This window comes from Benincasa hispida, chromosome 3 (assembly GCF_027475165.1).
Source record: "Benincasa hispida cultivar pf3 chromosome 3, pf3_genome.v1.1, whole genome shotgun sequence".
NCBI classification, from domain to species: Eukaryota; Viridiplantae; Streptophyta; class Magnoliopsida; order Cucurbitales; family Cucurbitaceae; genus Benincasa; species Benincasa hispida.
In genome coordinates this window covers 51,682,518-51,704,574 of record NC_143480.1, presented here as the reverse complement: position 1 = coordinate 51,704,574, position 22,057 = coordinate 51,682,518, and the positions used below count along the sequence as shown (strand labels likewise).

The window sequence follows — 22,057 nt, the reverse complement described above, 5'->3', positions numbered from 1 at the left end:
TAGGGCTAAAAGTTATGATGCATTTTATGATACAGTGCCAATTGGAATTGATGGAGGTTCTATTTACCTAATTGGAGATATAAATGACACAACTAATTTTTCATAAAATTTAGGGTCTTATAAGGTTGGATTAAATGGAGAAATTAAGCTTTACAACTCAATGTTCTCACAACGAACAAATTGGAGCACATTAAACCAAAAATCTATTGAGAGGAGAATGACATGGTACAAAACAGGCTTTAAGACACCTTCAAGACTTGATCCTGTAGCATTGGACATGCAAGGAATGGGAAAAGGTCAAACTTGGGTGTATATGACTACAGAGGTGCATATGACCCTTTTATTGCTGGTAATGATAATTGTAGTACAACCTTGTTGGGAATGTCCTAGAACTCGCAGTTTGTAAATTTTGTGTTAAATATTCTATTTATCAATAAAATATTATTGCGTGTCTTATTCAATAAAGTTGTTGATTTTGCATTCTATTATGAAAATCCAATAAACATATCTATCGTTATAGTATGAATACTTTAATTTTATGTGGTGACATAAGCAGGATCAAGTTAATAGTATATAGCCTAAATGGTCTATAAGTATATGTATGAAATTGGGTATCTCATCCTGATAACACTATTGGATGCAGCCCATTTTGTATAGGTAATACAAATAATGTGATTCACAGATCATTCATGTAGAGACATGTGAGTGGGGGCATCCTATGCAATGAGTTTGCATATAGACTGGACCATGAAATAGTCACTTTTCTTTATAAGAACCGTTTACTATTAAAAGTGACTATTTCATACTTAAGTAACCTAGGATAACTCGATCTTAATCCTGAGCTAGTTATGAACTTCTGTTTATTTGGGATTATCCTTTAATCTGCATGGGTGAGAGTAGTCCAACAACACTGCTCAATAAGTCTTCCATTTTGGGGATAAGATCGGATGGATAGTTGGGGACATAGCTCAACAAGATGAAATTCACTCCTACCCATTTTAGGGTTAGCAGATAGGTTGTTCTCTTAAGTGCTGATTCCATGTCTTGAATAATCAGGGCCCCGCCTTCTCATGATAGAGAAGGACATGATTCATAAATAGTATTATGAATCAAAATTGTTCATTAGAGTAGGAATTTAAGGAACAAGATGTATTTACAGGGGTAAAACGATAATTTTGATCCAACTGTAATTACGAACAACCTGTGAATGATCGACTTACTGATTGTGGTTTATATGGACAGAAATATATCTATAGTGAGGAGAGTACAACTATAGAGATATAGTGGTATGTCTTGATAGTTAACGAATTGTAATTAATTCGATTAAAGAGTTTTAACGAATTAATTACATATCGTTGAAGCTCATGATCTGTAGGTCCATTAAATCCCTCTACTAGCTCATTAAATTGGAATAACAAATTGAGTATTGATGTATGAAATCAGGGTTATGAATTTGAAATGTTCAAATTCAATTTTAGGGTTTTCGATTGATTATATATGATACAATTATAAACGTTTAGTTTAATTGAAATTAAACGAAATTGAAAAATCAATTAATATTTAAATTATGATTTAAATATAAAATTGATTTATTGATGATATTAATATTTTATTAATTTAATATTTAGATATTAAATTAATATGATCTTAATTAAAAAGTTTAATTAAAAATAAATTAAAATTAGTTTTATTTAATTAATTATTTTTCAATTAATTTTATAAAACTAAATTAAAAAAATGAAAATGAAAATGATTTTTGAAATAATTTTTAGTTAGTAGAATTTTCCAATTTTTGGGAAAAATCCACTAACCATATTTGATGGATTATCACCAAATTCCATTTCTTTGTGTAATGATCTTCAAGCTGGAGCTGCCTTTCATGCAACCTTGTATAATTGCATGAATTCTACCTATATATAGAAGCTCCATGCATGATGATAAAAAAAAAAAAAAAAAAGCAATCTGAGTTATACTTGTTGAAGTGATAACCTGAAAACCTTACATACCCCTCACTGATTCTTCGTCAATTCAACTTAATTTAGTATTTCCATTACACGTTCCAGCTTGAGCATAGTAGAGAAGATCTCGGTGGTAGTCCTCTCGGTGTTTCAAGTACTATCTTGGTGGATTTTAGCTGAATTCGTGGAGGAAATCTGCAAAGGTAATATGTGTTTCAAACCCTCTTATAAATATCATATGAACAACATACTTAAAACTCAAATTAAATGTAGTTTAAGTATTTATTGATTTTATAGTCTTCCGTTGCATGATATATCATTCCTTCAATTGGTATCAGAGCATGATTTAAGCGTTTAACTATTGTTAATTTGAGTTTAGTGGCCGTTTTTTCATGAACTGCATGAAATAGTATGCTGATATCGTTTTCCCAATGTTTTGGCATTTTAATCCTTTCAATTATGTTGTTTCTCTTGTAATTGGCCCTTGTTTGATGGGCCTTAATGTGTGTTTAAGAGTCTGTAATTCATATGGAGTCATTAGAAGTTGAAATTAGGATTTAAATGAAGAAAGAAGTGAAGAATGTCAAGCTGCAGATTTCCAGTTCTTCAGCTACTATTTGAATTTCCAGCGAGATTGGACTAAGTTCGACCGAGATTTTGAGTTCGAGCGAGATTTTGAATCAAGTTTGAGTGAGTTTTCTAGCTCGAGCCAGATTTTGTTGGAATTTCAAGCGAGCTTTCAAGTTCAAACGAGATTTTGAATCAAGTTTGAGTGAGATTTCAAGTTCGAGCGAGATTCTGATGGAAGTCCTAGCGAGATTTCAAGTTCGAACGAGATTTCGAGCTAGGAGCGAGATTCTAATGGTTTGAGTGAGATTTCAATAAGCCAGCGAAAGATCAAGTTTTGAACGAGATTTCAATCAGTAACGAGAGATCAAGTTTGAGCCAGATTTCAATCCAAGCGAGATTCTTGAACTAGTTTAAGAAGATTAACTGATTTGACCGGTTCTTCAAACTTGACCCGGTTCATTTTCAAAATTATTTTGATTGGCTCGGTTCAGGTGGTTCACATCCGGTTCAAGTATTTTTGGGTCCGGTTTGAAGCTGTTCGAAGCGTCAAGAAGAGGTTTGGAGCTATCAACTATTTTTTATAATACATAGGCTTTTTGTTTACTTAAAAATACCAAAACTAAAAAACTGTATCAGTATGTGTTTAATTGTTTATGCATGGATGTATGTTATAATTAAATAAATCTTGTAGATGTATATAGTATGCCATGTAGATTTAAAACCCCACCGTAGGAAGCATGTTACATGCATTGAAAGTATGTTATAAATTGTTATAATATATAGTATGCATGTATATGGTTTCTTTTAATATAAAATGTTATATTAAATTCCTTTGATGAATGTTGTGGATGTTTTAGCATGTTTAAGTTTTGTAAGTTATAAAATGTAGTTAGACTTTAAAATCCATAACAAAGATACACAACATGCTCACTTAGGTTAGCAACTAGTTTTAACTGTTAAAATAGATTGTTACCTTATAAAATTTGGTTACAAACTCAAATCGGTTCATAAACCTATCTTAGGCTGGGGGTACTTAAGTTGACGGTTTACATAACATCGCCTACCTGGGGATTATGACCGAAAGATTGAGCATTGTTAATTGATTTTATGAGCTTACGTGAGTCGTGTGAGGTTTAAAACTGGTTTAAACGCTTAGACATCGTAGGGTTATATCCAAATATAAATGTTATACTTGGATAAAAATGATATAGACTTAGGTTGTTCAAACGTTAGCCGTTTTTTAAACCTAAGTAAATAAATACCCAAATATTTAGAGCACTTTAGTGGGAGATTTACAATATATTTGATATATAGTTATTAGTTCTCACGTCCTCAAGAGTTCACACTGTGAGATCCATACTCGGCTTCGTGTCGCTTTTACCGTGACTACTCCATTTGGAAAGTGTTTGCATGGGTCAATAACAAGGTAAATGGGGGAAGTAGTTCATAGTAAGTGGGTAAAGAAAATATATCAACATTGTCCTACGGTCTCCTCCATTAGTTTGAACAGTGATTTACTATACATAAAATTTTCGATTTTTCAAGTTTATATCTAATACATTAGTAATACAATCAACATTTTAAATGTTTTTAGTGACTTACTACTATATATAAAATTTAAAATTTTAGAGCCCTATTAAATATAAAATTTAATTTAAACGTTTTGAACAGGTCAATGCCTTATTAGATTAGGGGAAAAAAAAAAGAAAGAAAAGAATCTTGACGTACAATTATGGTAATAAATAAAATCCCACACACATTTAAACATTTCTATGTTCTTATTATTAGTATATAGTAATATTTTGTATAAACACTTTCGATATTTATACTTTTAGTAAAAAAAATTCAGCATCTTGAAAATATTTATTATGGTTTTAACTATTGGTTTGTGAAGAATCTTGACGTACAATTATGGCAATGAATACACTTAATTCAATGTTCCACATACCTGTGAGGAAAAAATTGATAAAACACAATATGATGTTTTCCAAATACCCTTTTTTGATCTATTAAAAAAAAATGGGTGAGATAGAGCTAAATAGGGAGGAAAAATGGATGAACCTCAAAGAGGTAAATATTAGTGCAAAAAATTGTGTTGATTTACTTCCAACTTAGAACTATATCCAAACTTTTGTAAGAACAAGTTCCACATTAAAATATTGTAAAGATTGCAATAAAATTACAAATGCTGCATACAGTAATGAAAATACTCACAATCACTATTCAAAACTTTTTTTCCCCAAGTACACCACAACAATGACTACCTAAACTCTTAGTCATATCTCTTATTCTTTCTTAGCAATACACATTATGGTTATGTCTATCATCTCTTCAATTAAATGAGTTTGACATAGATGAACCATATGTATAAGAAACTGCAAAAGTCATCTAGGTTTGGGACCATTCACTTAGACGACTTTACCAAATTCGTTTGCCCGTACAATTATGATTAAATTTTATCTCTGAAGAAAATTTAAAATTGTTCACTACAAGAAAGTTGACTATTTTCAAAGATCACATTCTTCGAGAAAATCTTTAATAAACCTTTGGTACATTTTTTTTACTTAACTTTAAAAAATTATTAAGTTTCAAAGGTTTATCAACCTTCGAAAATTATTATTTTTCAAAGGTCATGTATCTTTGATAATTGTCAATAATTATTTATTGCTAAGTGGTCTTTTTCAAAGGTTTTCATTATTTTTAAAGGCTTATTATGTTATTTTTACAAAATTTAAAACCTTCGTAAAAACTTATTTATTAACAATTGAATATCTTTTGAAAATTCTTTTACAAAACCTTTTAGCACATTTATTGAAAAATCTCGGAATGTTGTTTTTACTAATTCATCTACATGCAGTTCCTTGAATTACGAAGTATAAGAATAGAATAGGAAAAATAGACAATGACATGGATGGAAGTAAACTTATACGTCATAAAAGTACACCAAAAGACTATCAAAATTCTATAACATCAAACTACAGTCGATCAACTAAAAAAACAAATTCTTGCATCTTTGTTATTTGTCATGTTGTTGTTATAGAAACAAACTTATATGTCATGTTGTTTTTATAAACGTATATCTTTTTCAAAGATTTTCTTAACCCTTTCGATAAATATATTCTTTGTTTAAAGGTTTCTATTAACTTTTGATAAAATTACATATTTCTTGAAGATTTTTTCAATTCTTCGATAAATGTACATCTTTTTCGAAGGTTTTTTATAACCTCCGATAAAAGATGGTGAATGTCGTCTTCATTATTTTATAGGTTTTTTTTTTTTTTTAAATGTCAACAATTAAATTACATCAATCAGAAATTGAGTATTTAAAGCCCGATCTATCAAACTTAATGATTCATTATTCATATATGTAACCTACTTTGTGGATATCTCATGATTAGAAAATCAAAAGCTCTGGTATTAGTTGTAAGAAATTTCTTAGGATTATTCAATTAGGATTTAAGAAATTCTCCTTCTACAAGATAAAACATGTCACAAAAGAGATAAAATGGTGATAAGAATTTAGACCATAATATTTATGGAGATTTAGTCCAAATTCCAAACTATTGTATCTAGTCTTTGACAATTCCAGATCAATTCTTAGCATATATATTGTAAAGATTAAGATCAATGATTGTTATGAGTATTTAAATTCTTAAAAGTTACCATTTAGATTTGTGGCTCTTCTTCTTTTAATCTCCTATAGCATAAATGGCATATAAACAGAGTCAAGTTAATTAAAATTTAACTCAAAGCCTAAAACCTAAATATGAATTTGAAAAAAGGAAAAAAAAAAAAAAAAAACACAATGGAATGTGTGAGAATAAGACAACCAATACCTTTGACTGAGAATTAAGAAAATATATTTTTGTGATGTCGTTTTCTATGCCTCCAATCCATGCATACGTATTAAAACAATGGACTCCAATATAAATTAATAATTTTTATAGAGAAATTTTGCAAAATTAGGCCCCAACATTGGTCAAAATAATTATTTATATCAAATTTTGGTCATTAAACTCTTCCCTTGCCCCCACAATATCGGTCAAAAATATCAATGTAGATAAACATGTTAATTAAAAATTTGAAACTATCTTGTTAGCTGATAAACCATTTCTTCTTTATATGACAATTTGCTTTAATTAATTAATCATAATTTTTAATTGCGTAATTGTCAGTGTTTCCCCCTCCAAGTTAAGAAAATACGTGAAATTAAAGTGGAAAAAATACTTTCTTAATCAAGCTCATAATATATAAAGTATATATAAAGAAAAATATATTGAAATATAATAATAATAAAAATAAATAAAGAAGAGTAGGAAATAAATTTATAATATATATAGTATGGTCACTTTCAAGAAACTAAGGTGAGCAACTACAATATTTATCATTTCTCTCTCTAAATTAGAAGAAGAAAAAAGAATTCAAATATCTGTGTAAAAATAGAGAATCTATAGTCAAAATGAGTACTACACAACTGACATAAAACATTCATTATCAACTTCAAAGTCATAGTTCCGATTTTTCCTTCCTCTGGTAGGGACAACGACCCTCTAAATATCTCTATCATGATATGATATTGTTTACTTTAGACATAAATTCTCCTCTAACTTTATTTTTTGGAACCACCCCCAAGAGGTCTTATTATATATATATATATATATATATATATATTTCACTTAGATATCTATAATAATCTTCTTTTTATCTAATCAAGGTGAGATTTTGATCGTATTCTCAATACTCTTAATTGTTAAAATAAATAAATAAATATATATAGTATAGAGCTATAGAAAAGTTTTCCCAAGTAAAATATTAAAAACCATGCTGTTATATGTATCAAGAATTTTTAACATTAAAAAAACATTAATAAGCCTTTTTTTTTTTAATATAGACACACACATATACAAGTAGGAGTTTAGGAATATGGTAATGATTTGTTTATTTATCTGTCAACACATATATATAAATATAAAATGAATTTTAAAATTGATACGGCATCGTATAGTTGGCAATAAAATATTATTGATAGAAATACCACCCACCTACCAATAATATATTATATATAAATAGAGAGAGAAACTTGGAATGGTATGTTGGATATGTATGATGGATGTAACATGCATGGTGCATATATATATATATATAGTAATAATAATAAGAGGAATAATATATAATTAATTACGAAAAAGGACAGACATACTCATTCTCAAATTATGGGTTAGATCCGCATAAATAGGCTCTTGGCATTCTCATGCAAAATTTAAATTATATAATAATAATTGTTAAATAAAAAAGGGAGAAATTAGTATTTGTTTAAATTAAAAAAGCAGACAAAGACACTGTTTAGCGTTGACCTAACAGGATAAGGCATCGGGAGTGAGTGAATCTTTCTGACTAAACTTTGTCTCTTTTTTTTTTTTCTTTATTTTTGTCGATTTTTCCCATGGGATTTTGATCTTGAACATGTGGGAACTCATCATGGAACTTCTCTTCTTGTCTTTTTTTAGTGATGTGAGAATTCAAATTAACAATATTTAAGGATATTTGGGGAATCTCTAAGTGAGGGCTTTTGAGAAAATCAGACACATGGATGGACTAAATACTTAGTAGTTAAATTAAGGTGGTAATTGTTGTATATCAATTAAGGGAACAAAACTTTTTTTCCCTATTTATGTTTAATTAATTTCTATTTTGTTGATATGTTTCAAAATGTTACGATTTTATTTTTGGAATTTGAGTTTTGTTTCAATTTAGTCTGTATTATTTATACAATAACATTTTTTCACTAAATACTCACTTTAGATTTTTAGTGTTAGTGTTTATTGATTAGTTTAAAAGAATTATAATTAATTAAGTTTCATTATTTGTTCATCCAAATAAAATTTCACATCATAATTATCTTAAATTAAATAATAGACATGAATGTTAAAGAATGAAAGTAAATATTTAATAAAAAAAATTATGTAATCATAAGTTAAAATCTTGAAAGTTAGGGATCACAATTGAAACAAAACTCAAATCTCAACGGTAAAATTGTAATATTTTGAAATATAAGAATTAAATTGAAATCAAATTCAAAATTTAGAGATTAAAAGTGTAACAATTTAAAATTTATGGATCAATTAAAACATGACAAATTTTCCTCTTAATTATATATTATTTTACTTATAAATTAATCTATCAAGTAACCTATTGCTTTCTATATGTTAAGAAAATTATTCAAACAGTTTTGAAGTTGGTAAATTTGCAAAGCTTTGTCTTTTTGGTCTCTGTTTTTTGTTTTCTTTAACAAAAAATTTGCATTATGTTACTCTGTCTTTGATCGTTGAGAATTCCATTAAGTTGGTTTGAAAGTAAAAATTATAATCAAGGTGTGTAGTAGTTTGATCTTGGGAACCCACATGGTTGTTTGAAAAACGTTCATGAACATTAACAATTGTTGGTACTCTAGTAAATATAATATTTTATCAAATATATATACACACACATACATATATATAAACACACATATATATGCACACACTTACATATATATACTATATGTATATATATATTTAATAGAGTTATAGGTATATATACAAAGATTTTTAAGATAGATTCATGAGTTAGTATTTGTGTCACGATCATAAATTGAGCTGGAATGGTTAAGAATGTGCTATACCCTAGTTAAGATATCCTCTAGCTCTTCTCTTGTTCCTCTTTATATCTTTTCTTATTAATGAAATTTCACTTTTGTGTTTGAGGTGTGATGATGGTGTTATGAAATTTGTCTCAACTTAGTTGAGATATTCGGGTGCATCTACTGATCTCTCTATCCTTTAATTTAGTATATCTTGTTCAAGATATATATGATGGAGTTTATGCCTTAAACTCGTGGTTTATATTTTGTAAACAAGTTGTTTGTTAATTAAATAAAATTTTATTTATTTTGACACTTAGATTTGCATAACTCAAAATCAATAAACTAAGATTCAAGATTATTTAATGTAACTTGAACAATATGTGATTGGCCTACACGCGGATTATGTTCAAGTAATAACCTAAAAGGTTTATAATATATGAATAAGGTTGGGTACCTTATCCTGATAATGTTGGAACGTACCAATGCACAGCGGAACTGACCAGGATCCATGGGCACTCTAATTCATTAATTTTGGCAGAAATGAAAGCATGCTTTAGCAGAAATAAATGGGTTTCAAGATATACCTTTGAAGAACTTCCTCTAAGCTTGAATCCAACTACAAATCTCCTTTGAATCTTGTTGTAGACCATCCCAAGATCTTTCCTACTATCCCTCTTGGTGCTCTAGATTGAGTAGTGGGACTCAAAATAAGTCTGAAATAAGGGAATCAAGAGACAAGCTCACAGCTGCAACCCAAATGAAGAACACCCTTCTTCTTCCGAATTTTTCAGAAAAATTTGATCGATTGCCTTGCTTCAAAACACTCAAATCTCTTCAATATATTGTAGACACTCATGTAAAGAGATTTTCTGCATGAGATGCAGCTCATGCTTAGAGTTTAATGAAACTTGAAGGTGAGTTGTTAGTGAGCTACTTGATGAAGTCATGGAAAATGCTTTTTTTCCATTTTGTGTTTTTTCCTTTCTCTTTCAATTTTATCAAATATTGATTTCATAAAAAATTCTTTTGATAAAATTAAAATATTATTAATTTTACAAAATTAATTTCATAAATTAATTTTCTTAATAAAATTAATAAATAATATTTAAATAATTTAAATAATTCTAAATAATTTAATATCAAATATTAAATTAATTTTACACATTTCCATCTTCAAATATTTAAATCATGTTTAAATATTATTTCTCCAATTTTATTTAATTCTATTTTGAACACTTCAAATTAATTTATCATACTATTCTAGAGCTAATCCATTTACGAGCTAGTAGGGGGACCTCGCGGACCTACAGATCATGGGCTCCAACGATCCGAGATTAATCGGCTAAACTCATTATACCGATCTAATCCCCATTTGTTAACTAATGAATGATTCCACTAATGCCCATGGCTAAACTCCCCTCACTATAGATATATTATGTCCACTCGATATAATCATGATTAGTAAGTTAACCCTTCAAAGGTTGTTCGTAATAACGACTGGGTTGAATCTTTGTTTTATCCCCGAAATTACCTCTTGTTTCTTAAGTCCCACTAATCCCCGAATGAACAATTGATTTGTGATCCAATTAACAAATCGAATCCCTCTCTGGCCAATGAGAGGATGAGGCCTCTTATTCAAGACCCAAAATCAGCACTTGAAGGAACAACCTCTCTATTAACCCTAATCGGGTAGGAGTGAATTCTGTCTTGCACCCTATGTCCCCAACTATGCATCCGATCTTATCCCAAAATGGGAAGCTTATTGAGCAGAGACAGTTGGTCTACTCTCACCGTTTGCAGATCAAAGGATAATCCCAAACAAACAGAAGTTTATAGTTAGCTCAAGATTAAAGTCAAGTTACCTAGGTCATCGCTTTGAAATAGTTAATCTTAAACAATAAACAACGTTATAAAGTAAAAGTGACTGGTTTCGTGGTCCGATCTTGCACAAAACTCTTTTGCATAGGATACCCCCACTCCCTATGTCCCAACATGCAGGAATTAGGATCACTTCGTATGTAGTACTTTACAACTCTTTGTAACAACTACAGAGTAGGCCGCATCCAATAGTGTTACTAGAATAAGGCACTCAACCTTATTCATATACTATAGATCATTTTGACTATTTACTCGAACCTGATCCACTTGTATGTCTCCACATAAAGTTCAAGTACTCATGTAATAGTTAAGAGACTTTGGTTTATTGGATTTCTAAAAAAAAATATATTCAATAAGAACTTATTGAATTTTCAGAATAAGTTCTACTGTTTACAAACCACGAGTTTTACGACATAAAACCTAACAGGTAACACTATGGATACGATTCACTTTGTAAACGTTACAAATGATTTGATCCAAATCGTTCATGTAGAGACATACGAGTGGAAGTATCATATATAAAGAGTTTATATAAGATTGGATCACGAAATATTTCATCTCTCTTTGTAGCACCGGGGACTGAAGAAATTAATAATTCAAACAATGACCAAATATAATTCAATCTCAATCCAAAGTGAGTTATGGACTCCTACCTATGAGGGATCGTCCTTTGATTTGTATGGGTGAGAATGGTCTGAGTTGCTAACTCAATATACCTATCATTTTGGGAACAAGATTGAGTGGGGAGTTGAGACCATAGCTATACAAGATGAGATTCACACCTTCCCACCTTGAGGATAAGTAGATAAGTTGTTCTTTTAAGTGCTGACTCTGGGACTTGAACAATGGGGTCTCACTCTCTCACTAGCTCGAGAGGGACTTGGTTTATGGTTGGACCATAAACAGATTGTTCATTAGAGGATCATTGGTACTTAAGGAGAAAAGGGTAATTATAGGGGTAAAACGGTAATTTGACCTAGTTGTAATTACGAACAACTTGTAAATGATTGACTTATTGGTAATGGTTGTATCAATGGACAAGAAAATATTCTATAGTTCATAAGAGTGTAGCTATGGGTCTTTAGTGGAGTGCCTCATAGTTAATGAATATTGATTAGTTTAATTAAAGAGTTTAACTAATTAATTTCATATCATTGGAACTTATCACTGTAGGTCCATTAGGTCTTCCTATTAGCTCACAATGGGTAAAAGAAGGAAAATTAGTTTTGAAAGAATTTTAAATGTTCAAATTGATTAAGGAAATTTATGTTAATGGTATATAATACAATTAATATATATAGATACATTATAATATAAAGTTAATTTTGAATGAGATTGAAAATTAATATGAGAATAATATGTTTGAATAACATTTAATGTTAATCAATATGAATTAGATTCATATTAAAAAATTAATGTAAATGAGATTCATATTTAAAAATTAATGTAAATGAGATTAATATTAAAATTATAGATTATAAGAAAAAAGTGTATTTGAGTAAGATTCAAATGTTTAGTCAGGGGAGTGGGATAGTGCATGAGGGGAGTTTTAACTTTTCTCCCTCCTTTATTTGCGGATGGTCTGCATAAATGAGATTTTTTTTTTTTTAAACATAAAAATCAAGTTAACTCTCCATCTTTCTCAAGAACTATCTGATTCTCACAATCTCAAAGAGAATAAGTTCTCTTATTTTATTTTTTCACTTTCAGAAAGTGTTCCCACAAACCTTTCTTGCCAAGAGATATATCAATATAGCAAAAAAGTTCTGTTGGTGGTGTTATGTTCGTAAAAGAATAGTTCATACCATTTTCAAGACTTGGAGAAGAATATAAGAAAGGTTTACAAAGATAACCATTCTTCTCCCAATATTGTAATTTAGCATGTTTAATTTTCTATATATTTACCTTCTGTATTTTAATTCTTGAAATTAAATTGAGGCAAAAGTGATCACATGCTTTTACACGAGATTCGACCTCTTCCATATATACACTATACCCTTATAATATATAGCGTGAGCTTGTGATTGAGAAATAAATTAAATATACTCTGTTGATTCCCAATGAAGACTATCCCTCCAAACCTATATGTATCAAATATTTCCTATGTGCTTTAATCTTCACTAGCTAGTTTAATTATTATTAGAAAAAGATTGCAACAAAGCTTCCATAAACATTAACTGACAACTTCAATATTATTCAGCATTACTCTAGTTGAAACACATTTTAATCCTGAATTTTCTCTGATTGATCCATTGAAAACAACTCCAAATTTTTTATTTTGGTACATATAAAGCTATTAATTTCTCGATTTTGGTTTTAGAGTTTAGAGAGGTGTACTATATGTGAACTCTTTAACCTTATCCTGCAAATCTGTTTTATCTAATATTCCTCTATATTAATAAAAATGTTTTTCTCCCTCTTTACGTAGACATAACTAACCCACTATTAAAAAATCACATAAATTTCCGTGTTGATTTTTATTGTTTATGTTTTATCACTTTTTTTGTTTGTTGATTTCATGGTATTGTTATCGCAAGATCAGAAGGATTAGCTTTTGCTCTAACAAGACATTTTGATACGAACCTCACTAGCTAATTGGTCTTGTTATCTATATTAAAAAAAAAAAAAAACAGTAAGCTTACCTTGTTGTGTGTTTGGAGACAAACATGCTTTAAATATATAAAATTACTAAAAAGGAAAAAGAAAGAGGTGAAAAGCGAAACAAAGAACAAAATAGTAAAAAAAGGGATTTGAAATGAGATGATAACATAAGAAAACTAGTTGAAACATTGATTAAAAGAAGAAGAACAAAAAGCATATAATAAAATATCCAAGTTGCATATGCATGCGCAGAAGTAAATTAATTACACTCAACTACAATCTTAGCAACAAAAAAATAGGGTTCAAAAGCTCAAGACATCCGTGAATTAAACCCCAAAGAAAAGGGTCTATCAAGCTAGCTAAGCTACACATGAAAGAAAGCAAAATGAAGGGCTCAAATTATTATACCTTCCCAACCATGAACCCAATGCACGTGGAAGGAATGAAAATACCAAACCCAACTTTTCTTTCCCATTCTTTTGTCAAAATCATTCATCGAGAGTATATACCTTTCACTTAATCCAACCCTTGCCCATCTTGCTTTCCTTCTGTTCGATGAAAAGACAAATGATAAATAGTCCGAAATGACAACCTCAACTTTCCATCTTTCTAAGCTACCACGTTTTTTGAAAAGTCGTTCAACTAGTTTTTCTCGATGGATCTCGGGCGAGATCGACCACCAAGATTTAGTTGAAAATTTTACTATTTTTTAACTTATTGATTGTTTTGGTCCTTCAAATTTTATCCAAATTCGGTTATCTTTACCAAATATTATATTCAATTCTTATGTAATTTTAAGCCAATTTTTGTTTCCATGATTACATGAATCTCTAAATTTTTAAATGTGTTTACCAATTAGATTTTTTAGATAGATGATTGCATTTTGTTTTTTAAATTTTGGGAAAGATTAAATTTTGCAAAAAGAAAAAAAAGTTAATATATGAAAAATATATAAAATCTCGGTATTATTCTACCCGAGAATTCACTGATCTCGATGTTAATCTGCCTGAGATTCCCACCGAGATTTTATATATTTTCCATATTTTACCTTTTTTTTGAAAAATTTAATCTTTCCAAAAATTTAAAAATCAAAATCAATCACCTGAGATTCATCTAAAAAATTCATTTGAATAATCAGTAAATTAATTTAGAAATTAAAAAATTGGCTAAAGATTTAATAAATTACGTAAGATTTTGATAAAATATTTGGTAAATATAATCAAATTTGGAGAAAATTTGAAAATATATAAGATTTGGTATAATATTTAGGAAGATCACATAATATTTTATAAGAATTATGAGAATTTTGGAGTAATCTCTCCGAGATGTACCGAGAAAGGCCCAAAAGGGCCAAAACAATCGATAAGTTAAAAAAAACTAATTCTTTTTTTAATTTTTTACTAAATCTCTGTGATCGATCTCATCTAAGATGACCAAGAAAAGCTATTTGAACGAGTTATGAAAAAGGGTGTTAGTTTTGTAAGATGAAAACTTAAAACTGTTATTTCTAACAATTTAGAAATAGCTCAAGAAAACATGATTTAAAACTTTTATATAAATGACATGATGCCAATCCGAGCATATATAATTCAATGGATGAAGTGTTGAGGATCGATCTCACGTTGAAACGGTAAGTGAGTAGGATCTCACAATTTTTATAAAATTAATAGGTTAATTTCCTTTATTGTCATTTGGTTTTGAGATAGAATCTCTCGTTATCTAATTTAAAATAAAAATAAATGAATATTTGAGTGAAAAAAATTTAATCCAAGAATGGTGAACGCAAAAAGGTATTATTATGACAGAAACAACATCGACAATGAAACAAAAAAAAAAAAAAAAAAAAAAGAGTAAACAATAAATAAGGGCACAACAAAGGTCATTGTATTTGGTCATTTGGAGTGTTAGATAACAAATTTAAGGTATTTCAATAGGCCATGTTGAGGATCATGTATTAGAAAGGTGTTGACAATAAATAAGGACACAGTGAGAATTCCTATTTGGTCTTTTGAAACATCATATAACAGATTCAAGACATTTCAACAATCATGTTAAGAATTCTACATCATAAAGATGGGGAAATCTCAGTCTTTTAAAAAAATACATAAATTATTCATCTCATTGCCAATTGGTTTGAGAAGGAAATCCATGAGTAACACTTGTACATCTTATAAATATTGTTTTATATTCTCAACATATCTCCTCAAGATGGTACTTTTTGGGTTCATCATTGTTTAGTTTAGATTCCAATTTTAGACTAAATACATATTTGAACTTCATAAGCTCTGATATTATACAGATAAACACGTGATTACATTTCAAAATCAATAGTTTTCTTAAATTTAATTAAATATAAAAATTAAAATAGAAGTTAAGGTTCGTGATTATGTCCATCAACAAGAATGATGGAATTAGTAATTTTAGTCAGATATATGTTTTTTTTTCCTCTTTTTTTATCAAGTTTTCTCTCTCTAGCGATAGAGAGAGAAAATCCGTGATTCTTTTTTCATAATTTAGATTCCTTTCTTCCTCGACCTTTAATTTCCTCCACAAATATATGCTTCTCAATATTTAAATATATGCAATTAGGGTTATATTATAGTTTAAGAAATATATAATCAATATCATTAAACCATTTTTATAAGAAAATACGCTTGCAAACTTTTTTTTTTATTGATCCATAGAATCAATAGAAATAAACACCTAATTAATGTGGAGGACATCTTTGCCAAAATTCTTCATAAAATTATTGGTAGTTTTGTCCAAAATTCTCACACTTCCCCATGCAGGTAATAAAATGCATAAACTTAAGGACCCTTTTATTTATTAATATTTATTTTTCTTTCCGTATAAATAGAGATTCAAATATCTAATTTTTTTTAATCAAAAGGTTGTAATTTTAATTGAACTCAAATTTTTTCCAAGCTTCACAATTCATAACTACAAAATATGGAGTTTTTTATTTTTTATTTTTTTTGTGGATTTTATGTACTTGATTTAATGAGTAGAGTAATTGAAATAATGAGTGAAATAAACTTCTGTTAAGAGATAAAAAAAAAAAATTCTAAAAGAATATATACCATGAAAATATAGTACTAGGGATTGCTTTTTTCTTTTTTTTTTTTCCTTTCGTTTTGGGATGATGTTGAAAAGGTGGTTTGTTTGAATTTATATAGTAAACAAGTGCATAAATATTTATAAACAGTAAAAATAATTATTTTTAAATCTAGTTTTTTAGGATATTCGTTAATTTTATACTATAATGGGTATGGGAATTATTATTATTATTATTATTATTATTATTATTATTATTTACATATTGGACACATACAAAAAGGACAAATATACTGAGTGGGTTGTTTTTATTGATTATGATACAATAAGTTAATTAAAACAGAGATGCTTTGGAATTATTCTCACACAAAACATAAATTATATTTTAAAATATTATGTATGATTTTTCAAATTAGAATTCAACTTGAAAAGTATAAAATATGGGTGGATTCATATGAGCCACAGAGCATGCCCATATATACATAATATGATGTGTGTACATATATGCATGTCCATGCTTAATTATTATGCCCTAATTTAGAGTCCTGGTTAATTATTTTTCTTAAAAAAAAAAAAATAAATAAAAATACTTTTATATCTTAAATTTTTCAAAAAGTTCTTTAAATAATTTTTTATTGTAAAGTAATTTTATTAATCACCTTAAAATCCTTTTTCAAAAATTTATAGTTTCATGTCAATTGATTTTGGATAATTGTAATGAATAGCAATTTTAAGGTTAATAATTAAATATACAACAATATTTTTGAAAAATTATAAATATAGTAAAATCTATTAACGATAGATTCTAAGACTCCAAGAGATTTAAATTTTGTTTGTATTGTGCTAAATCTGTTAATATTTGCATAGTAAGTAAAATTATGATATTTCAATTTCTCTCTCCGACATCCAACGATGTAAAATTGGTATCCACAATTTAGCATGGAGTCTCACATGAGATGTAAAAGGGAAGAAGGTTCATTTGAAGTTTCCCAACATATCTAGAGACAGACACGAGTCTTGTGTCTTCTCCATGAAGATCTGTCTTTCCCTTTGTCTGGGTAGCTAGGGTTTCTCTCCCCTTGCAAGTGGGGTAATAGATCCATATCTCTCTCTCTCTTCTAATCATTCCAAACTTTAAATCTCTCTCTGGTTTTGTGCATACAAAGGAAGAAAGTTATTCATTTCAGATCTCTGTGGAAAGTAAAATAATCATGGAAGCAGCAGAATGTTCAAACACAAGAAGTAGTGATGATGATAAAAACAAGTCAGAAGAAAGCAGTGAATTGGGAAACAATGAAGGGAGCTCAAGCAACAGCACAATTGAAGAGAATAATAATAGTAATAATAATGATGAACAACACAAGACGAAGCCGCCCACTGTCAGACCTTATGTTAGATCCAAACTCCCAAGACTCCGTTGGACTCCCGATCTTCACCTCCGTTTTGTTCATGCTGTTGAAAGACTTGGTGGTCAAGAAAGTAATTTCCTTACTTCTTTTTCTTCCTTTTTTTCTCTTTTAACTACTCGGATCGGGAATCCAACCTCCGATCGTTGAGTTAACTTTGCTTTAGCTTCTTCTTCTTCTCTTTATTGCTCGTCTCCTGATTTATTAACATAGTTCACTAATTATAAGGTGGAGGATTGAATTATCATGTTTGTGATAATAATTAATGTCTTGTGTATTGAGATATGCTTAGGTTAGCGAGTGATTTAAATGTAACCTAATATTTTTTATATTTAATCCACTTTTGGGTTCAACAGTGATTTCTTTTTTCTTTTGAGTTCAACAATTTTTTGGAAGGTAAAAATCAAGTCATTAATTTTTGATATAGTAATTAATGCCTTCTTGATTGAGCGGATTGAAGTGGGATCACAATTTAATCAAATATTAGAGCAGACAGTTAGAGTTTTTTTTTTTTTTTTTTTTTTTTCCTACCTTCAAGTGATTTAAGGCTTTGTTAATTAGGGGTTATGTAGATATTTATCAAATTCTCTCACTTTTTACCTCTTTCTTGGGGTGAATTACAGGAATTGATTATGTCTTCTAGATTGTTGTTAATTTTCTATACATATGTTATGTATTGTTTTTTTAATCTAATTTTTGATGATTTTGTTGTATGTATAGATGCTACTCCAAAGTTGGTTCTTCAGTTGATGAACATCAAAGGACTAAGCATAGCCCATGTCAAGAGCCATCTTCAGGTTTACTGAGCTTTCTCTCTTTTCAAAAAAACTTTATCGTCATTAACTATTTTGTTTTTATTTTTTGAAAATTAAGTCTTCTTCTACTTCTAAGTTTCTTTCATTGGTTATATATTTTCTACTAATGTTTTCAAAAACCAAACCAAATTTTGGAAACTATGAAAAAATACTTTAAAAACTTGTTTTTAAAATTTGGCATAGAATTCAAGTCTTTTGTGTAGGAAAGATAAATACTATGGCAAGAAATAGGGAATAAATGAGCTTAATTTTCAAAACCAAAAACTAAAAGCTAAATAGAAATTTGTAGGTTAAATTTCAGTCTCAATTTCTAATATTATTCTTTTCATTACTTTCAGATGTATAGAAGCAAGAAGACTAATGAACCAGGCCAAGGTATAAATTAAACTTTTTATTAAGTTTAATCTCTACATTAATTCCCAATATTTAATTTCTTTCAATAACTTGTAATGGAAACTATGACAGCAATGGGGGATCAAAGGCTTCTTATGGCTGAAAGTAGTGGAGATCGCAACATATTTAATGTCAGCCAAATCCCAATGTTCCAACGCCATAATCAAAGCTACACCTCCAATATTTTTGGGTAAGAAACCGGTTCGACTTTTGAAATAGTAGTATTATTTTTAAAGAACTTTTCAAAACTCGAATGAATAGGTTTTTTAATGATCGAAATGATGTATTTTTTCTTTGAAAAGTCATTCCAAACTAACTCGACTTTCTTGTTAGATTTGGAGGGTCATCATGGAATGCTATCGAAAACAAAACAATACAATCACCATATATGGAGAAGGCAGCCTCAACGACGACATTGACTCAAGCAAGATCGAGCATATTCGGGAGTAGTAAAAGCACTGCCTACAACTTTCGCAGCTCGATCAGTGAACCGAATATGACGACGACGAGCAAAAGGCAAGAAGAGAGGGAAAAAGAAGATCCATGCAGTGGTATTATTCCACAAAAAAGGAAAAAGGCCACAGATGGAGAAATTGATTTGAGTTTATCCCTAAAGATTGCACCAAGGGAAGAAGAGATCAAGATTGATAAGAGAAGGAGGATAGGAGGAGATCAAGATGAAGAAGATGAAGAAGTTTTAGAAAGTACAACTGATTTATCTCTATCTTTGTGCTCATATTATTAATTCAATGTCTCCTTTATTAGCAATGGAAGAGGAAAAAGAGAAAGAGTAAGCAATACGACGACTTCTCAAGTGGTTACACAATTTAGTATTACTCTTGATCAAGCACATTTAACTGAGGAGTTTTGATCAGATCTAGTACTATGTACTGATATGATCACACTCAAGGAGAGAATAAGTACTCTGAATCTGACTATATGAATATTCTCAAGAGGTCAAATTCTAAGTGAGATACTGAGGTACTTATTTTCCACTTGTAGCATATAAGTGTGGTGTAACATTATTTTTCTTCAAATGTATATTAGAATTCAGACATGATTATAATGCTAAATATAAATATTCATGTTGTGTTTTTTTTCCTTCTTGTCTCTTTTCATTCTTTCACATTTTCAAAATGACAAACCAGACTTAAGGCTTTGGAGTTTTTTTTTTTTTCCTTTTGTTTTTGTTGGTTCAGTACTTAACTACATTGCCAATTTAAGCAATCTTTCTTTTCCTAATATATTATGTATAACACATAGTTCTAGTTAAATAGGCAATTTAATCTCTGAATTTTTGGGATTTGTGTTGAAATTTAAAAATGAGTCTAACAAGCTCTCTGAAATATAAAAAATATTAGGTTAAATTTATTTGGTTCTTGAACATCCATTAAGTTTTACTGTTAAAATTGGTTTACCCATGAAGTTGGATGCTAGATTTGAGTTTTTGTACTTTTAGATAGTTGTGATAGACAATATTATCAATGTCTATTATAGATGGATGCTAGAAGTCTATCAACATCTATCAGTGATAGAAATTGATACAAGTCTATCACTGATAGATGTTAATAAAATTTTATCAATGTTGATACAAGTCTATCACTGATAGATGTTAATAAAATTTTATCAATGTCTATCAGTTATAGATAATTGACAGAAGTCTATCATTGATGGAAGTTGATAAAAGTCTATCAGAATGACCGGAGCTTTTGTTGTTTTTATTTTCGTACCACAGTGAAAAGGTTTGGATATACAATAAGAATCTGGATTCTCGTGTTTTCACCCAGTACAGGTTTTCTTAATCAGATTCCTACTTCAATAAATTCTTCAATCACGTTTCCCATTTTTACAACCACGAAGCAGTTTTAGAAGCCCAATGAAAGTTCCAAAATTCTCACCCAGAAGGTTACAAATCGAAATTCGTAATCATAGATGCAATGATTGGTCTTGGAAATTTGCAGAACTAATCAGTGCTTATCAAAGATCCAAGGGCCTGATTTGAACCACCCAATATGTCTTTTGAAGATTGGAATTTAAAAAGAAAGTGATTTTTATTCAGATTTTCTACCGTAAATCCCATTTTTGTTCTCCAAGCATTTTTCATGATGTTCTTTACTATGTTGATTGCCATTGATCTTTCTGAGAGAACCTTACTAATAAGATAGAAATCTAATTTTTCACTTATTTTCTGGGATGTGTCTTCGTCTAAATCTTCATTCTAGATATTCTCCTCTTCAGAAAGTTTCACTTTTTTCCAATGTAATATCAAGGAATTCAATTCCATTAGATGATCTTGTTTTACATGGCAAAGATGTGTGTAGAATACCAGCAGAAGCTCTCTACGGAGGATCTTGGAGGGATTTTTCCCCCTACTCGTCAATGTTATATTAAATAGATTGTTAATATAATTAAATATAATTTCAAATCAAATCCAGCCGTCTTAGCTCAGTGGTAGAGCGCGTGGCTTTTAACCACGTGGTCGTGGGTTCGATCCCCACAGACGGCGGGCCATATATTGATAATTGGTACAATTATATGTTTTCTACATGTAAAAAATTTTCTATTTAAAAACATATAGGTATTATTAATAATTTCTCTTTTTTAAAATTAGTTTTTGACATTACTCTTGAAATTTTTGCCAAGTACAATAGAAAAAACATTTTTTCAAACTATGGTAAACAATTTTATTTTATTTTATTTCTTGAAAAAGTAAGCATAACTAAACCGATTTCTTAATTTGTTTTCTATTTTCTAACCAAC

General features: G+C 29.2%; 1 protein-coding gene and 1 non-coding gene across 2 annotated transcripts; both read left to right on the top strand.

Moving 5' to 3' along the window:
• The first annotated feature begins 17,490 nt into the window (after nt 1-17,490).
• Nucleotides 17,491-20,398, top strand: LOC120074054 (myb-like HTH transcriptional regulator family protein). The gene is made up of 5 exons (XM_039027040.2): nt 17,491-18,162; nt 18,810-18,886; nt 19,243-19,279; nt 19,370-19,487; nt 19,631-20,398. The coding sequence occupies exons 1-5, from the start codon at nt 17,895-17,897 to the stop codon at nt 20,040-20,042; spliced, it is 912 nt and encodes a 303-aa protein (XP_038882968.1). The 5' UTR covers nt 17,491-17,894; the 3' UTR covers nt 20,043-20,398.
• Nucleotides 20,399-21,731: 1,333 nt separating this feature from the next.
• On the top strand, nt 21,732-21,803 carry TRNAK-UUU (transfer RNA lysine (anticodon UUU)). Its single transcript has one exon. It is a non-coding gene; the product is annotated as a tRNA-Lys (tRNA).
• The last annotated feature ends 254 nt before the right edge of the window (nt 21,804-22,057 follow it).